The 19,494-nt window shown below is 42.3% G+C and overlaps 1 protein-coding gene across 2 annotated transcripts in view; it reads right to left on the bottom strand.

Annotated features, from left to right (window-relative positions):
* The window catches only part of FBN1 (fibrillin 1), a 291,197-nt gene extending 272,081 nt beyond the window's left edge, over positions 1-19,116 (bottom strand). The window contains exons 1-2 of one of the 2 annotated variants that reach the window (XM_068275425.1): positions 18,899-19,116; positions 18,472-18,739 (exon numbers count right to left, since the gene is read on the bottom strand). In XM_068275425.1, the coding sequence (XP_068131526.1) occupies positions 18,472-18,647 (176 nt within the window). In that variant the 5' untranslated portion in view covers positions 18,648-18,739; positions 18,899-19,116. Of the gene's footprint in view, positions 1-18,471 lie in introns of both variants that reach the window. The other variant, XM_068275426.1, reaches the window with a different exon arrangement.
* Between the last annotated feature and the right edge of the window lie 378 nt (positions 19,117-19,494).

Genomic DNA, 19,494 nt, shown 5'->3' with positions numbered 1-19,494 from the left:
GTTGTTGTTGTTTTTTTTTTATAAATATCTTATCAGCAGTGTTGGAAAAATCAAATAGAAGAAAACAAAAACTGATTGTTTTTAAACTGAATGGCTTTTTAAAATTTTCTTAAAAATCAATCAATGAAATCAAAATCTTATGGCGCATTGATCCGATTCTTCTGACTATTCAACCAAGCTGAAAATATCAATCATAAAAAACCCCAGAAAATGAATCGTGTATGGCCACCTATAGGCCCTGTTCACACTCAGAATTGCAAAACGCAATTTTGCATTAACATGTTGGGGATTTTGCCGAGATTGCATTTTATGATCCTCATTTCAGTGAATAAGAATTACAACGAATCGCCTGAAAAATGATGCATGCAGTGCATTCAATTGGTGGAAATCGCACTGCAATCGCCGCAGTGTGAGCAATCCCATAGAAGGCAGCATGGAGGCATAGTAGTTAGCTCTCTCGCCTTGCAGCGCTGGGTCTCCTGGTTTGCATCCCAACCTGGGCACTATCTGCACGGAGTTTGTATGTTCTCCCCGTGTCTGTGTGTGTTTCCTCTGGGCACTCTGGTTTCCTCCCACCTCCCAAAAACATAGATGTCAAACTGGTACTCAGAGCCATCAAATGTGGCCTCCAAGTGGTTTCCCCACCTTGCATTATGTTTGGCCCACTCTAGGTCACCAGGGAAGCTATATTGGAGGTGAAGCCCTAGATCACCAGGGAAGCCACACGGAAAGGGAGGGGGGAGCACTAGCCACCAGGAAACTGTTTCGGGGAGGGCACAAGACACCAGGAAACTGCAAAGGAGATGGCCACCACACAATGGGAGTGTATAGGGAATGAAGGAGGGCCGCTAGACACCAAAGAAGTGTATGTGGGGGTACTAGACACCAGAGAACTGTGTAGGGGACAAAGTGGGACCATTAGACACCAGGGAACTTTATAAGTGAGGGAATATAAGTGTGGTCACTAGACATTGAGGTCGGCCCAAGATTGGCCCCATTATTTAACTTTCTGGCTACTTTGTATTTGAGTTTGACGCCCCTGCTCTAGACTATAATGGATACATACATAGATATATGACTATGGTAGGGATTAGATTGTGAGCCCCTCTAAGGGATAGTTAAAGTGACACAACTATATACTCTGTACATCAATGCAGAAGATGTCGGTGCAATATAAACACTAATTAAGGTTAATAGGATTACACATGCTGTCGCGCTCTGCTAATCGCCAGTGAAAGCGCAAAACGCGGGCTGAAAGAGACAACTGTGAATGAGGCGTTTTATTGGAGTTTGTGAAAAAGTGTATAAGCGTTTAGAATGCAAATAGTTAATATAAATACAAGAAGATTAGATTGTAAGCTCTACTGTGGCAGAGACCTTTGTGAATGGTTCAATGTACTCTGTGAAACAGCATGCAGTATACTTGTGCTATACAAAAACAGGAAATAAAGAAAGAAAGAACATAAGGTTCTCTGCTTAATCAGACGTTATAGTCAGATACGGTTATAAAATGGAGCAAAACTGCCAGCTGGCCCTAATCCTATTTAAATTAACATATTTTATCAAACGTTTCAAAACCTTCTTTCATGATACAAAACTATGAAGAAAAATACACAGAATGTAGTTTAATGCGTGTGCTTTGCGATATTTTCCAAAAACAAACAAGCTCTGTGTTCAGACTTTGAAGTAAGCAAAGATTAGCAAGGCTTTGCTGCGGAATCACTGATATTTTTATTCCCCAGAAGAGCCTCTGCTCACAAGCCATTCCAAGGGTTTGGGTGACCCCTCAGCCTAAAGTGATGCAATATATGTCAACGGAACTCCAGCTATTAAGGCTAAAGTATGCTGAGATACGTCAATTCACAACCAAACAAATGGAAATACTTTTCCCTCTCCAAAATGAACCTTGGGAGTTTTATTATCTGTTGGCAAAAAATGTGCATTGCAGGAGTGTTTTAGCGTAGACTCTCCATATCTTGTCATTTTTGTTGTAGAGCAATATAAAACAGTTGTCTACCACAATGACATGCATTAACTGAGAAATGTACTCATCTGGCCTAGCTTGCATCTCCAATACAAAGGCTGTTAAGAAATTCATTTAACAAATTACAGGGTATTTCTTACCAATGTCACACACATGCCTATTTATAAAATCAGACTGACGCTACAAAGCAGCAGGGACAGCCATACTACCCCAGGAAAAAAATATATATAAAAGTAGATAACTACTTGTTATACTTATCAGGTGTATTGTACTGTCCACATTTTAGAGAAATGAGAAAAAGAGAAAACTGTTTCAGGCATTTTCCATTTTTGCTGCCTCTGACTGAATCTAATCCTTCTAATCTTCCCTTACTCTTTTTTGCTCCTACAAACTGCACCGTCATATCTAGCTTGTTTTGTAAAAACATGTGAGCACAGCTTAGATGATATTTCAGCAGCTTCTCCCTTCTCAGCCTCATGTCACACTGAACTGCCCTCAGCCAATCAGTGAAAAGCAAGAATATTGGAAGGGGGAGATGACAAGATTAATTCTTGTCAGCAATGCACCAAATAGAACTAGGCTGACTGAGATAAGATTTAATACAGCAGAATCATTTAGGATTGGAATGCTTGCAATGCAGGGTCAGGTTGCAGGCTGCATAATAAACACAGAGCAGATGGTAAATGGAATTTGATTTTCTGGTTGACAATCCCGTATTAAAATCACCATATTTATAAAGGGACAATCTGATATTTTGTGGTGGAAATCAGTACTTTGATTTGCTACCATAACAATCCTAAAGTGTCAATTCGCAGCTTGATTGGAATCTTGGATGAAATGACAAACAGCCATTTACCCCAAAGAAATAGATACCATTGTCCATTGACTTCAAAATGGTCAGGAAAACCAAAATGGTCCACTGATACTAATACAGGTAGTCCCCGACTTACGAACGCCCGACTTACGAACGACCCGCTGATACGAATGGCATAGATTCTGTGTTGTTTTTTTTTCAAATTGTAGTTTTTGAGAAAATCGATTTTTAAAAAATTCAAAGAAAAAATGGCTTTTAAACTTGTACCTGTATAAGCAGGTACTGAGGGCAGAGGTAACACAGAGGGGGACACTGGAGGCCCAGGGGGCACAGAGGAGGTACAGGGGACAGAGAAAGCACATTGTTCCGACTTAAGAACAGATTCAGGTTAAGAACGAACCCACAGTCGCTATCTCGTTCGTTAACTGGGGACTGCCTGTAATGTATTCTACATGGCGTGTGCAATTTGGTGATGTATAAAAAGGTGATTACGCTGTTCGTTGTTTTATAAACATGGTGATTGTCACTTATTACCAATAATTATGACAGGATACAGACAAACGCCTTATAAAATGGTGATCATTTAAGTTACTTGTTGTTGGCAATCAACTGATCAACAGAAAGTGCTGTTATTTCTATACTAGGCGACCTAAGCCGGTTTAAAAACGGGCTCTAAGTCAGTCATCGCCGCATCATTACACCACACATGCTGCACCTGTCCGCTGCGCTGCGCGCCCGTCATGTGCGCACACACGCCCGTCCGCCCTGGCTCATCCTGTGTCCTTCCCAATGGCTGTCAGTGCTGGACATGCGCAGTAGCGCAAAAGCATTGACATAGGGACATGGGATGCAGGGACACAGGAAGATTATATAAAGAGATAAATGATGGTACTGTTATGGCAATTATCTGATCACTACCTTCATAAATAGGCCCCTATATTGCAGGTAATACTCCCTGGATGCTGAGATTAGATGTTTACACTAGTTCTAGCATGGTCTTGCATAAAAGTGGGCCCAAATTAAAAATACAAGATGTCAGAAATAAAATCTATTTTCTAAATTATATTAATAAATAGCAGCCTTTTTTCAGCTGCATGATAACAAATATAAAATATTTTACATTTATTTGAGGACCCCCCCTTCCTTTCATATTGCCGGGACAGAATCCGGCAGACTGGTGGAGTAGGAGGTGTCCGGCAAAGGAGGAATTAGTAATGGCTGCCACCTGTATAACCCTAGTTATGGAAAGAAAAGGGTGAAAAGCATGCACTGAAATGCTCATAGGCTTGAAGGAGTGTTTATTTATCTTTGTATGTGTCAGAGTGGTGCAACTAAATATTTTGAATTAAAAAAATGTTTGGTTTGGGTCCGCTTTAAGAAGCTGGAGTTACTCCTCAAAAGTATTGGCACTGGGCAACTAGAGGCAGCAACTGAAGTTTGGCAATAATCGCTTCCAATGTAAATATGTCTTTAGTGACTTGCTGAAGCTTCAATAGATTGATTCCAATGACCAGTCAGTGACAAGCTGCAGAGAACAGCTGATGCAACAAAGTCACCAATTTGACTTTGTGTCCAACCGAATGTACAAGAATTTGTATAGTCCGCCAGGTAAGCAGTGGCAGAGCTTATTTTATCATCTAAGCTCATAAGCTACGTTATGTCAATTAATAATCTTAAAGAGGCACCGTAGTGACACATAGAGTAGAATGTAGTGAATTATTCAGGATATGTTAATTATCCTGGTTTGAGCCTAGGCCAGGCATGGGCAAACTTGGCCCTCCAGCTGTTAAGGAACTACAAATCCCACAATGTATTTGCCTTTATGAGTCATGACTGTGGCTGTCAGACTCCTGCAATGCATTGTGGGACTTGTAGTTCCTCAACAGCTGGGGGGCCAAGTTTGCCCAAGCCTGGCCTAGGCTGTTTAGCTATGTGAAATTCTCCTCCCAGAGTATTCTGGGAGACTAGGTATTATTTCTAATGGTTTCCAAACACACAAGAAACAAACATTCCGCAGTAAAGATGTTCCGTTCTGTGGTAAATTTTGCGTGTGCGTTTGTGCTTGTGGCTGCAGGCGTGGACATTTCATTAAAACTATTGCCAGTTAATAAACAAATGGGTCTAAAAAAACCTATTATTTATTTATAAATAAACTACTTATTTAGAAATTAATATTGTAAAAAAATTAGCAATTTTATTAATTTTTCAGTACAATTCCTTTGTAGAGAACCCGGCAGTAAATACTTACTGCCCTCTCGTCTCCTGTAGCTTGCAGGGACTCTCCTTACCATTGGGGCCGCGCTTCTCTTCTGGCACGATTGCCTCTCGATTACTGTGCAGAAGCAGCTGTACTCACGCAGGCCCAATATGACCATGTTGAAGAGGTGTCTGGTCTTAATATGGTTACGGATAAGCCCTTGTCGGAAATCTTCTGGGGGTCCATGTTCAGCAACTGGGGACCGAAGGAAAGCCTTTATAGGATCCATGGGCTTTCTTTGTTTACATTTTTAACTTTGTGACGCGTCACTTGTTGGTGATAACTATAATCATTTTTGAATGGCCATTCATTGATTGCCATTTTTGAGAATATTTTTACTTTGGTACTAACCAAATAGGACACCAACAAAGTGGAGAGATCGACTTCTGAAATGTACCTCCTCTCTTGAGTACATGACAATAGGACTTCTGTCCTCTACTTTTATACTTTGTTGACAGTTCTTCTATCTTCAGTTGTTTTTGATGGAGCTTATTTTCTCCTCTTCGTTGCATTTATAGTTCTTCTTTTCTCATTGGCCTAGTTTGCAAATAAAAAATGACTGTTCTTTGTTTTTTAAAATCTGTTGGGAAAAGGGAGAAATAGGGGGGCAGAGGGAATTTGAAAAGTGGGGGGGAAAGTGGGGATGAATTGAAAATTCCCCATGTTGATAAACAGGCCCCCTTAACCACTTAAAGGGAAGGTCCAAGCAAAATTAAAAAAAATGAGTTTCACTTACCTGGGGCTTCTACCAGCCCCATGCAGCCATCCTGTGCCCTCGTAGTCACTCACTGCTGCTCCAGTCCCCCGCTGACAGCTTGCCTACCTCAGAGGTCAGCGGGCCGCATTGCATACATTTTTACGCATTGCCGCTAGTGCAGGAACATTAACACATACATTTTTACGCATTACTGGTTCAATGCGTAAATTTTTACGCATTGAACCAGGAATACGTAATTTTTTACATATTGAACCAGTAATGCGTAAAAACGTATGTGTTAATGTTCCTGCACTAGCGCGAATGCGTAAAAATGTACACAATGCGGCCCGCCGACCTCCGAGGTCGGCAAGCTGCCAGCGGAGGACTGGAGCAGCAGTGAGTGACTACGAGGGCACAGGATGGCTGCATGGGGCTGGTAGAAGCCCCAGGTAAGTGAAACTAATTTTTTTATTTTGCTTGAACCTTCCCTTTAAGTACCAATGGTCTCTGCCCCCTTAAGGACCAGAGACAGCTGGTATAAGAAACGGCAGAATAACGACGAATATCGACCAATCGCCGCACATACCCACTGCAATCGCTGTCCACGCCGCACGCCAGGAACCTCAGCCACCCACTCTGCTGTCTCTATGACGGCAGAGTTTCTGTGAGCCGGTCAGGAGCCGCTTTCATTGGCTCCTGACCCTGCCTATCAATGTACGCCAATGGGAGCTGCTTATGTTGATAGACAGGGTCAGGAGCCAATGAAATCGGCTCCTGACCCGCTAACAGGGCTCTGCCATTATAGTGATTGCAGAGCGAGTGAGCTGCGGCAGGGAGACAGTGGCGAGATCATCAGGAGCAACGAAAGTGTCGAGAACGCGCAGCGTCAGTGTATGGAAATCTACTCCCTGGCAGCCAGATAGCCATAAAAACAGGGCATAGATTTCAATTAGCATGGTCCTTAAAGAGAAACTCTGACCAAGAATTGAACTTAATTCCAATCAGTAGCTGATACCCCCTTTTACATGAGAAGTCTAATCCTTTTCACAAAAAGACCATCAGGGGGCGCTGTATGACTGATATTGTGGTGAAACCCCTCCCACAAGAAACTCTGAGTACGTACTCTTAGCAGTTTCCTGTCTGTGAACCTTGCTGCATTGTGGGAAATAGCTGTTTACAGCTGTTTTCAACTGCCAAAAAAGAATGCAGCAGCTACATCATCTGCCAACAGTAAAAATGTCACCATGTAATAAATGTCAGAATGTAAATCAGGGATTTTAAAGATTTTACAATGGGCAAACACTGACTAAATCATTTATACATAATTATTGTAAAAATGAAGCACTTTTTTTATTACATTATTTTCACTGGAGTTCCTCTTTAAGTAGTTAAAGTACTTGTTTCACAAGCCACTTCATGTAGCTCAGTCTGCATTCTTCTCAGGCAGGTCTATCTGTGCTCACCCTCTTCCCTGAGCAGAATGATGATCCTTATCCAATTAGCAGCCTGATCTACAGAACCTGCTGTCCAGTCCTTTACCTGTGCTTTTTCAGGTCTCACGGACCAAATATGTTACATAGTTATTTTGGTTGAAAAAAGACATTCGTCCATCGAGTTCAACCAGTACAAAGTACAGCACCAGCCTGCTCCCTCACATATCCCTGTTGATCCAGAGGAAGGAGAAAAAACCCTTACAAGGCATGGTCCAATTAGCCCCTAAAGGGAAAAATTCCTTCCCGACTCCAGCTGGCAATCAGATAAAATCCTTGGATCAACATCACTAGGCATTACCTAGTAATTGTAGCCATGGATGTCTTTCAACGCAAGGAAAGCATCTAAGCCCCCTTTAAATGCAGGTATAGAGTTTGCCATAACGACTTCCTGTGGCAATGCATTCCACATCTTAATCGCTCTTACTGTAAAGAACCCTTTCCTAAATAAATGGCTAAAACGTTTTTTCCTCCATGCGCAGATCATGTCCTCTAGTCCTTTGAGAAGGCCTAGGGACAAAAAGCTCATCTGCCAAGCTATTATATTGCCCTCTGATGTATTTATACATGTTAATTCCTGTTAAACAGGAATTTTAAGCTTCAGAAGCCTCATTTAAAAAAAATAACATGTAGGCTCAACTTGATAGTCTATTAGATGGTTTGGCTTTGTACGTTGACCTTTTAACCACTTCAGACCTTAAAAACTTTTGTATCTCCACCATGAATCCAGACCATACTATATTAACAAAAGCATGCTATATTAACATATAACTGAACCTCGGTTTTCTAGTCAATCCAACCAATTTACAATATATATTGATTTTTAGAAGACAGATGGGGCTTTCTTTTGATGCTACATAATAATACATTTTATATTTTTAAGGGACACTGTAGTCAGGGGGTGTGGAGGCTACCATATTTATTTCTTTTTAAAGAACGCCAATTGCCTGGCAGTCTTGCTGACCTTTTTTGTCTAGAACCATTGGTATGTTTCTCACATTTGATGAAACTGCTACAATATCATAAAAGCCTTTACAGTTGCAAACAAAAAAATTGTCTGCTATCACAAATCTCAAACATCACTTCAAAGGGCAACATAAAGAAAAGCTACATTTATACATTAAAGTTTGTTTGTGTGTAACTGTAACAGAATGTAATATCGCATGTGCTCTTGATTTCTCCTTTCGCAGAACACACAATGCACACACATGCAGTTTGCAGTGTTTGGCAACATTACATCATGACCACTGTGATTGGAACTAGGAGCTACTTGTTTAGGTCTTAGCTATGTTCCCTAGGCTTAGATGCCACCATCAGCCTGAGGGAAGATACACTCAGCCAATTAGTGCTGGCTAATTTACCGCTAGCTTTCACAGGAATCTGTTTTAGCTCCGTTCCTGTACAGTGCTGTGACTCAAACGGACACCCTGGGGCTGTCTTTGCATGAACCAAGTTTAAGTGTTCAAACTGCCAAGTAAGCAGGAATTATATACATTGAAGTGTTCAGGTCATGACTGACTTGCCAAAATGTATCTAAAAGGACTGTACTGCTAGGTTATACCAGCACATAGAAATAATACAGACAAGAATAGCATAATGTTATGCATAATTGTTTAATTATATATAGAAACTGATGTCCAAAAACTGCTATGTTGTCTGACCTCTTTTCCATGAACAGTTGAGCTGTGTGCTCAGCAAGCAGTTGCCAGGCAGCAGTGAGCAGTTACCAGGCAGCAGTGAGCAGTTTCCAGGCAGCAGCAAGCAGTTGTGAGAGTGTGAGAGGCATTTCACTGCCTATCAACAGTCCGTGGAAAAGAGGCCTAACTGCACAGCTTTTAAACAGAGTAAGGCCTCTTTTCTATGGGCAGTTGATAGGCAGTGATTTGCCTCTGGAACCCACATGACTGCTTGCTGCTGCCTGATAACTGCTCACTGCTGCCTGGCAACTGCTTGCTGAGCACACAGTTCAACTGCCTGTGGAAAAAGAGGCCTAAGGGCTCATTTCTCTCCGATGAACTGTGTGCTCAGCAATCAGTTACCAGGCAGCAGTGAGAAGTTACCAGGCAGCAGCAAGCAGTTGTGGGAGTTTGAGAGGCATTTCACTGCCTATCAACTGCCCATGGAACAGATGCCTAATGAGTACAGATGCACAATAATGGTATATCAATCACTAGGGCAGCTGTTCAGTGTGCAAGCATTACAGCTTGCTCATGTTCTGTCCTCCAGCATGGGGTGTGGCTAAACATGTACATGTGCTAGATTTTAGGCCTAGCACTGCTCAACAACAATCAACAATTTACAGATCGCTACAGATCTTATCTGCTTACGTGTGTGTAATCCTAATCATGAAAAGGGCTGAGCTTGAAGTGTTCTTACTACTCCTGAGGCACTGAAGAATGCCCATTGGTGTACTAAAACATAATAACCTATTAAGCACACCCTAAATTCAGGTTTCTCCCCCAGGGTTTCGGAGAACAGTTCAGGGGTTCTGTTTCATTTATGTGTCATTTATGCCACTTTGCAGCAAAATGTGGTCTCACACTTGTGTAGTACAGATCAATATGCACTATAACATTACATCTGACATCTGAGTTCTGACTCAGCGTGGGCATTCGAGGTGGACTACAAGTGCAGTACAGATGAAATCAAGCTGTAAGTATGAGGGTTTTCTTTAAGGGCCCAGCTGTACACCAATACTTATGGGATATAATGGAGTACTAGTACTTGAGCCATAAAGTGTTGTAAGGAGTACACAGAGGCCATACATGTAGTAAGAGGGATAAGGGGGCCACACACACCTTAAAAGGGAAATATGGGCATCACATCTGTCATCAAGGGGGCATGGGTACCATAAAATATTATTAGGTGGAAAATGGGGACAACACACATAATTAGAGCAGCATGGAGACTATAGAATGTACAGTATAAATGGGTATATGTGTGCCACACATGTCATAAGGGGGACATTGGGTGCACATGAGTACTTAAGTAGACATTGGGGTCCACATGTTATACAAGTGATATGGAGCCACAGGTTATAATAGGACATAAAGCCGTAATTATGGGGAGACTTGGGGATCCACACATGTAATAAGGGCATAGGCACTCATGTTATTAGGTGAATATAGAGGGGGTAATTATGGTTGCACGTGACATGTGAGAATAAAGATATGTGTGCTAGTTATATGGGGGTCATGAAGGCTGCATTTGTTGTTTGGAGCCAATGATTATTCTGTCTGTTATTTGGGGGATAATTATGGCTGCACGTGTTTTGGGGGTATAATAATTGCTGTATTTGTTATTTAGGGGTAATGATTAATGTATTTGTAAATTGGGAGAAAATAATGCTGTGCTTGTTGTTGCAGAGGTCACTATTGCTTTGTGTGTGTTATTTAGCGGTATGTGAAGGCTGTATTTGTTTTTGTTTTTTTTTCCAAGCAAAACACTTCCAGCCAAACACAACAAATACAATAATCATAACCCCCTCAAATACTACAACACATCCAGCTCAGCCCATTATTTGATGGGGGTTATGATTATTCTATTTGTTATCTGGATGGGCAGGTCATGTGTAATTTGGCGGTAGTGACTGCTGCATATGTTATTTTCGGCTCTGTTTGTGATTTGGGGGTAATGGGGTTGATTTAATAACATTTACATTGTGCTGATAGCGCAAGTAAAGATTAGCGTAAGTTACGAGTATGCAAATTGCTTAACCTGCATTGCATAAATAGTGTAAGTGCATTGTGCAAACAATGTACAAGTTACCCATATTGCACTACGTAAGCTAATAACACATGAAATACGAGCAATGCATGTGTTGTCTGCGTAACACGCTATTTGCATAATGTTAGTCGTGCAATTTGTGTAACTTGTGCTCCATCAGTGTCATGTAAATGTGAGTGAATACATCTTAATGACTCCTGAACAGTAGGCAGATATGACAGTAAAAATCAACAGATTTGCAGGTAAAATTAAATTTGAAGACGAGCTTTGACAGCTATTGCATTTATTATCGATAACTTATCAATCAATGTAATGTGCGCTGTAGATATTATGTTTTATGCAGTTTTTTTGACACCTGAATATTTTCAGAAAGGTTCCTCAAAGCAAAGAGGTCGATTGGATCGAATTCGATTAGAACAATTAAATCCGACATGTCCGACCGGGATTCGATCAATCGCGTGATCAATTTTGGCTAGTTTGCAATACAAATCGATCAAAAGATCGATTAAATCTCAATCGATTCCCTATTGGACATGTCGGATTTAATCGATCTAATCGAATTTGATCCAATCGAATTTGATCGATCGCGCCTGAAATTGAATGGTGTAGAGGGGGCTTAACAAGACTATATAGAAGGCTGTGGCCACTTGTGAGTATTGACCCTCACAACTTCCCATAGTTTTCTAAGAAACGGATTCACTTCAGACGTTTTGCAGATTTCCTTTTATAAACAAAGCATTGCCAACAATATTTTATGATTTGCTTAGCTGAAAAGTAATAATGCTTATCTATTGTAAAGATGATAAAATAACGTAATGGGATTTTTTAATATGGGCTGGGCCTCAACTATGACTCTGCACAGAGTAATGCTTAAACTGCCCCTATACACAGTATATTGCTTTAAGAGTCTGCCCATTCTCAAACAGCGCAAAATAGGAAAGGCTTAGCCTAGGCAAAGACTCCCATTACAATTTCTGAAATTCTGGATCTTGTCATGAATGACTGCATAGATAGAATTAGATTTCTTTAAATCCTATATAATAATATCCAAGTGTCTCCATGCCGTGTGTGTCCCTGTGTGTGTGTGTCCCTGCTCATAATTATTCTGCTCTAAGGGTGGTTGGATAGTGTTCTGGTTAAGGGCTCTGCCTCTGATACAGGAGACCTGGGTTCCAATCTCAGCTCTGCTTGTTCAGTAAGCCAGCACCTATTCAGTAGGAGACCTTGGGCAAGTCTCCCTAACACTGCTACTGCCTATAGAGCACGTCCCAGTGGCTGCAGCTCTGGCGCTTTAAGTCCGCCAGGAGAAAAGCGCAATATAAATGTCCTGTGTTTGCTCTAGCTGTGCACATGTGCCTGCGGTTGCTAGGGCAACACCTGAAGCTGATCTCCCAGTGCTCTGGTGAGGCTTTGAAGTAAAGAAAGAAAATTCTCTCAGCTCTGCGAGTGTCCCTATTGTTGCTAAGGCAACAGGGACGCAGTGTGCAGCGCAGAGCTGGGAAAAGGACAGGGCTCTCGCGTGGCTCTGAAGTTTAAATAAAAAAAAGATTCTCTCAGCTCTGCGCGTGTCCCTGTTGTTGCTAAGGCAACATGGACACAGTGTGCAGCGCAGAGCTGGGAAGAGGACAGGGCTCTCGCGCTGCTCCCGCGTGGCTTTGGGGGGAAAAAAACACAATCCAGTCAGCTCTGCGCATGTCCCTGTGGTTGCTAAGGCAACAGGGACACAGTGCTCAGAGCTGTTGTGATGAGGCGGCGGCTCCTGTGACTGGACCTGGGAACTGCAGACAGCGGAGACAAGTGGCCTGAAATAAGTGCCTGAGGGGAAATGTGCAGATATCCTCTATAATAAAACCCCTGTGTCTCTGCGTGTGCTGTCTCTGTGTAGCTGGGTCCGTGCTTTTTGCTACTGCGCATGTGCGCAGCACGGACCCAGCCTCACAGAGACAGAAGGACAGGAACGGGGCCAGGGAGCCAGGCGGGTGTGTGAGCGAGCGACCAGATGTGCAGCGGGTGCGCACGTGCGCAGTACATGTGGTGAGCGGCGCCGAGAAAAACAGACCCTAGAGCCTGTTTTAAAACAGGCTTGGGGCTGCTAGTTACTTTATAAAAAGGCTAGTGGACCACGTAAAACAATCATAAAGCAGTACTAAAATGCTTTTTTTTATAAAGAAGCTTAATTAAACAACCTGATGTCCCTTGGGCCATATAGCTTTACGCTGCACCAAGTATTACTTTAGTTGCTGACCGAAATTAAACTGACTTTACATTATGCTTCTGATGAAATCCAATCAATACTGAATGAACAATATAACCTATCAATTTCTCCTCCCCAAATGGTAAGCATTGTGAAGTAATCATATGTATAGTGGTCGTTCACATTTCAACTTTTCCACTCAATTTAATCACTTTGATGGAGTCTCTTGACCAGGGCCGGGCCGAGGCATAGGCTGGAGAGGCTCCAGCCTCAGGGCGCAGTGTAGGAGGGGGCGCATGATTCATTCAGCTGTCATTCCTAATTGGGTTTGAAGCAGAAAGAAATAAGAAAAGGGGATACATAGCAGTGACTGCAAGCCAGATAACTACAGTGGAGGAAATAATTATTTGAAGCCTCACTGATTTTGTAAGTTTGTCCAATGACAAAGAAATGAAAAGTCTCAGAACAGTATCATTTCAATGGTAGGTTTATTTTAACAGTGGCAGATAGCACATCAAAAGGAAAATCGAAAAAATAAGCTTAAATAAAAGATAGCAACTGATTTGCATTTCATTGAGTGAAATAAGTTTTTGAACCCCTACCAACCATTAAGAGTTCTGGCTCCCACAGAGTGGTTAGACACTTCTACTCAATTAGTCACCCTCATTAAGGACACCTGTCTTAACTAGTCACCTGTATAAAAGACACCTGTCCACAGAATCAATCAATCAAGCAGACTCCAAACTCTCCAACATGGGAAAGACCAAAGAGCTGTCCAAGGATGTCAGAGACAAAATTGTAGACCTGCACAAGGCTGGAATGGGCTACAAAACCATTAGCAAGAAGCTGGGAGAGAAGGCGACAACTGTTGGTGCGATTGTTCGAAAATGGAAGGAGCACAAAATGACCATCAATCGACCTCGCTCTGGGGCTCCACGCAAGATCTCACCTCGTGGGGTGTCAATGGTTCTGAGAAAGGTGATAAAGCATCCTAGAACTACATGGGAGGAGTTAGTGAATGACCTCAAATTAGCAGGGACCACAGTCACCAAGAAAACCATTGGAAACACATTACACCGCAATGGATTAAAATCCTGCAGGGCTCGCAAGGTCCCCCTGCTCAAGAAGGCACATGTGCAGGCCCGTCTGAAGTTTGCCAATGAACACCTGAATGATTCTGTGAGTGACTGGGAGAAGGTGCTGTGGTCTGATGAGACCAAAATAGAGCTCTTTGGCATAAACTCAACTCGCTGTGTTTGGAGGAAGAAAAATGCTGCCTATGACCCCCAAAACACCGTCCCCACCATCAAGCATAGGGGTGGAAACATTTTGCTTTGGGGGTGTTTTTCTGCTAAGGGCACAGGACAACTTAATCGCATTAACGGGAAAATGGACGGAGCCATGTATCGTGAAATCCTGAATGACAACCTCCTTCCCTCTGCCAGGAAACTGAAAATGGGTCGTGGATGGGTGTTCCAGCACGACAATGATCCAAAACATACAGCAAAGGCAACAAAGGAGTGGCTCAAGAAGAAGCACATTAATGTCATGGAGTGGCCTAGTCAGTCTCCGGACCTTAATCCAATAGAAAACCTATGGAGGAAGCTCAAGCTCAGAGTTGCACAGAGACATCGAAACCTTAGGGATTTAGAGATGATCTGCAAAGAGGAGTGGACCAACATTCCTCCTAAAATGTGTGCAAACTTGGTCATCAATTACAAGAAACGTTTGACCTCTGTGCTTGCAAACAAGAGTTTTTCCACTAAGTATTAAATCTTTTATTGTTAGAGGGTTCAAAAACTTATTTCACTCAATGAAATGCAAATCAGTTGCTATCTTTTATTTAAGGTTATTTTTTTGATTTTCCTTTTGATGTGCTATCTGCTACTGTTAAAATAAACCTACCATTGAAATGATACTGTTCTGAGACTTTTCATTTCTTTGTCATTGGACAAACTTACAAAATCAGTGAGGGGTCAAATAATTATTTCCTCCACTGTAGATATTAAGGTGTTGGGGAGGTTGTGGGCCCTGTGGGCCTCTTAGTCGAATAGCAATCAGTGTGTGACAGCTGGGGTGGGAGGGATGGAGGGGCGCACTTTTGTGTCTCAGCCTTGGGTGCTGGAGGACCTTGTCCCAGCTCTGCTCTTGACGATCTTTTGTTCCCAATATACCTAACTGATCAACTTCTGATCATTTTTGGACAGTTACTAGATTGGAAGAGTGATCAGTCATCAAAAGAGTGGGCAGGTGGGGGGGGGGGGGGATAGTTGCAGGGGACTGATGGCCAGATAGCTTTGAATTGAATTGGGTGGTAACAAAATTACTGGCTTGGTCAATTCTCCACTAGGTTTCTGCTGAAATCAAATGCAGATTGAGTGAGCAAGATGGTAGAATTGATTACTTCTACTACACCTTGCCATATCGAGCAGTTATTGACCTATGTACAGCTAGCGTTATGCTGGGTGCACACGTTGCGATTTGACTTAACATGCAAAATCAACAGCTGTATTGATCGAAACCCGATCGAACATGTCGGAAATAATCGATCCTGCGGATCGAGCCGGAAATCGCAATGTGTGTACCCAACATTAGACTTTTTTCTTTACTACTGTCTCTCTTTGGAAATGCTGATTTCAGGGCTAGAACCTGCCCAAACAACAAGTATCCCTCCTATTACACATTCTGAATAATTCGCAATGTATCCCTGGACAGCACAAAAAGGGGCCTCTCTGTTATAACTTACTATCAGGGCTATGGAGTTGGAGTCGAGGAGTTGGAGTCTGAGCAATTTTTGGTAACCTGGATTCAGAGTCTGTGGTTTTATAAACTGAGGAGTCGGAGTTGGAGTTGGAAGACTTTTGTACCCACTCCATAGTCCTGAAAGTTTGTGGAGTCATAGTCAAGGCAGTCTTGGGTACCTGGAGTCAGAGTCGTTGGTTTCTTACACTGAGGAGTCAGAGTTGGATAATAACTCCACAGCCCTGCTGACCATATCTGTGTGGAAACAAGAAAATCTAAACTAGCACATCAAGCACTTCTGAGATGTGTGAGAGGTATCACATATGCTGTAGGTATGCTTTCTGCGGTAGAGAGTTCAAGGTCCACTGACTGAAATACGGCACTGACTTTATAGCGAGAGAATATCATTTTTGCAGACAGACTCTATAGTCTTTGGCCTCAATTCACGAAGATCATGCTGGAGATAATAAGGCAAGAGATAACTTACCTCCACACAGTGAGAGAGTTATTTTATCTCTTCATTCCTTAATTTACCTCCTCTGGAGTTAATTTACCTCCTCTGTAGTTATTTTCACATGCAGTTAATTAACAGCCTGTCCTTAACTCTGGAGTTATTTTAAAGATTGAAGAGTTAACTTAAAGACAGAAGAGTTAACTTTAGGTTTGCCTGAGGTAAAATGTTTCCTGAATACTACATGCCTTATCACCATGGTGATAACTCTAGAAGAGTTATTAAAGACAGGAGATAAGCTTAGTGAATTGAGGCCTTTGTCAAAGAGCCGAGGCCTAGAAGCAGTTCACGCAGTTCTCTAGCTAGCAAGGCTCAAGACAATATCACCCAAGTAGACAGCGATGAGAATGAAACAGTCCACTCATGATGTCAAGGTCCAGCCCCCCATCTCTCTGTAATCCTCCTAATTCAGCATGCATTGCTCAGTGTTTGTATAAGATAGGAACCACCCTGGTGATTACAGGCTGGAAATCCTAACATTTGAAACTGTTTAAGGGTTCTTAAGTAGCTCTCATCTGGTAAATGACAATGATCTTGTCTGCAGCTGGCCCACTCAGTCCTGGGCTTGGCAGCCCTACAAGTTTCTGCCAAGTGGCATCTTTACCTAAAAATCTGTCTCTGCTCGGTTTCCTCTGTTTCTCCAATGCTGGGCATACATGGGATGATATTGAGCCAATCAGTGATATTGTTGATCTACAATAGTCAGGAAGTCCAGCAACCATCATTGTAAAAGATCTGCCTGGTTGGAAATTGCTTATACACAGGATAAATAAAAGATTATATCTTGGGAGGATTGTTTGCAGAACTTTGTAAACCACTGATTTTGCTATGACTGTAGATTGACAAATCGATCATTTATTATATCCTTTTAAATCTTTCCATAGCAGAGCTCACCTAGTTTTATTGCAGCTATGACGAGACCCATCATCATCACCCCAATATGCCTATATAGTCCAAGGTTAAAATACCGCAATAAAAGAAATATAATATTCTCCTTTTAAATGATTAAAATTAGCCACAAATACTGTAGATCTATTTCAATGACACCAGTTAAAATGTATCTGTCTTAGTTTATCTTTATTAAAATGTTTCTGAAACAAAAAAGTAAGTCTGGAATGAAAGAGCCAGCGACCTGCTAGAAAACCGTTAGCAGCAGCAGAGCAGCCCTGCAGATTACATTACCTACTGTGATATGAACCAACAAGTAGTGCAGTCACACCCTTCTCTGCCATTGCACCTAGTGTAGCTTCTCACTATGCAGTCCACTTACCCTGGGGGTTCTTATGCTAGGCTTAGGGGATACTTAAACTCATTTCAGTATGTTTTGTGATTTAAAAAAAATGATAAGTCATATATACATGAACCCAAATAAGCATTTTAGTTTATTAAAATCTTAAAGATATGTTTGGAAATGACTTGAACATAATTCTGGGCTAATCCTGACACATTTTCATGTAACTGGGGACACAAAATGATATATTGGCAATAAAGAGTGCTTCATAAGAGGGGACATGCTGTATGTTCTGTCCATGTTTGCATGGGTTTCCTCTGGTCAATATGGTTTCCTCTTCAATGTCCCCAAACTACACTGCTAAATTAGTGCTAAGTTAGTTCTCCCCAAATTGGTCTTACTTAAAATGGTGCTGGATCATCAAACTATGACTTTGGGATTGACTAGATTGTAAGCTCCTCAGAGGTGTAGTTAGACACTCATTATTTCACGTACTCAGTGAAGCGCTGCGGAAAACTGTCATCACTATATAAATGCATGGTAATAATAACAACGTAAAGCCAATAGCTATAGCACAAATATACATGTCATTGTATATGTTCCATTTCATCACATGGCTTACTTCTGCAATTAATTAAAAAAAATAAATAATCAAAACTTACATGTGAACTCTAAAAAAATTAATTTCTGAAGGGAATGTCTGATATAAGAAGTTCTACAGACTGAGTCGTATTAAATATGATGACAATGCAACGAGGTGGCTGTGCACAGCTCCAGGATACAGTGAGCCCTAATAGCAAAAGCAGAAAAATGGCAATGAATTACCCTTTCAGCACGTCATGCCCTGCTCCAGCACCTCCACCTCTTCGCTTGGCTCTGTTGGCTCTGGCTTCCTTCACTGTATCAGATGTGGTGGCATCTCTGTCAGCACCTTGACTTGCGCTGAAGGACAGGAACACTGTAAATCCCACTGCCAACCCCAATAGACTCCCCAGCCGCATCCTGCCGCCGCTCACAGGGGCTCCTTCTTCTGATGCACTCTCCTCTCCTCCTCACTCCCCTGGCTCAGATCTGCTGCTGGCTCCAAATGCTCCTGTCCAAAAGAATAAATAACAGGTCTTCTCAGATTAGGTGGCAGCAGAGAGACTACAGAAGACACACCAGCAAACTTCTCTAGCAAGTCAGGGGGAAAGGTTCTATCTACAGGACTTGAGAAATAGCATTACGCAGGCAGAAGGTTGCGCTGCCCTACCCCCAGAGCGCACACTGTCCAAGCGGAGGGAGATGCGGCGCGTTCAGGTTCCCTTCAGCAAGCACCCAAGTCAGCGCACGTCATGTTCCTTTTGGTGTGGGGGACACATGCTATTTAGAATTTATAGAACAAAAGTGGCCGTCAGGGACAATAATCAAGATCCAAAGCTTAGTGGAGCAGTGAACCCGCCCAGAAACATCATGCAGACACAGGCAGGAGCTGCGACTGCTCCTTCTCAGGCACAGGCTCAGCCCTTCTTGGCTGGAGCAGCATGTGAGGCTGTCCAGGGGCTGTCTGTGCACTCGCAATGCACGGGGATGTATGGAGTCACTATAGAGGTGCAGAGCTGCCCGCAGCGCTTCACATCTACTGCCTCACGCGTGGGACGTTCTGTGCAAAGAAGTTCCATGAAAGATGATAACTTGTAGCTAAAATATTATTATGTTTCACAAGGGCAGGTAAAATGTATCAGAGTATTTTCTTTAATGGCTGTCAGTTAAAGCGCCACTCCAGGCAAAGCTTATGTTCCAGAAAAAACGCTTCTACACACAATTGTGTGTGAACGGCAGTGGTCATATGGTGATGGCTGCTGATCC

This window comes from Hyperolius riggenbachi, chromosome 3 (assembly GCF_040937935.1).
Source record: "Hyperolius riggenbachi isolate aHypRig1 chromosome 3, aHypRig1.pri, whole genome shotgun sequence".
Lineage (NCBI taxonomy): Eukaryota > Metazoa > Chordata > Amphibia > Anura > Hyperoliidae > Hyperolius > Hyperolius riggenbachi.
Note: the sequence above shows the minus strand (reverse complement) of the source record. Positions and strands in the feature narration are given on the sequence as shown.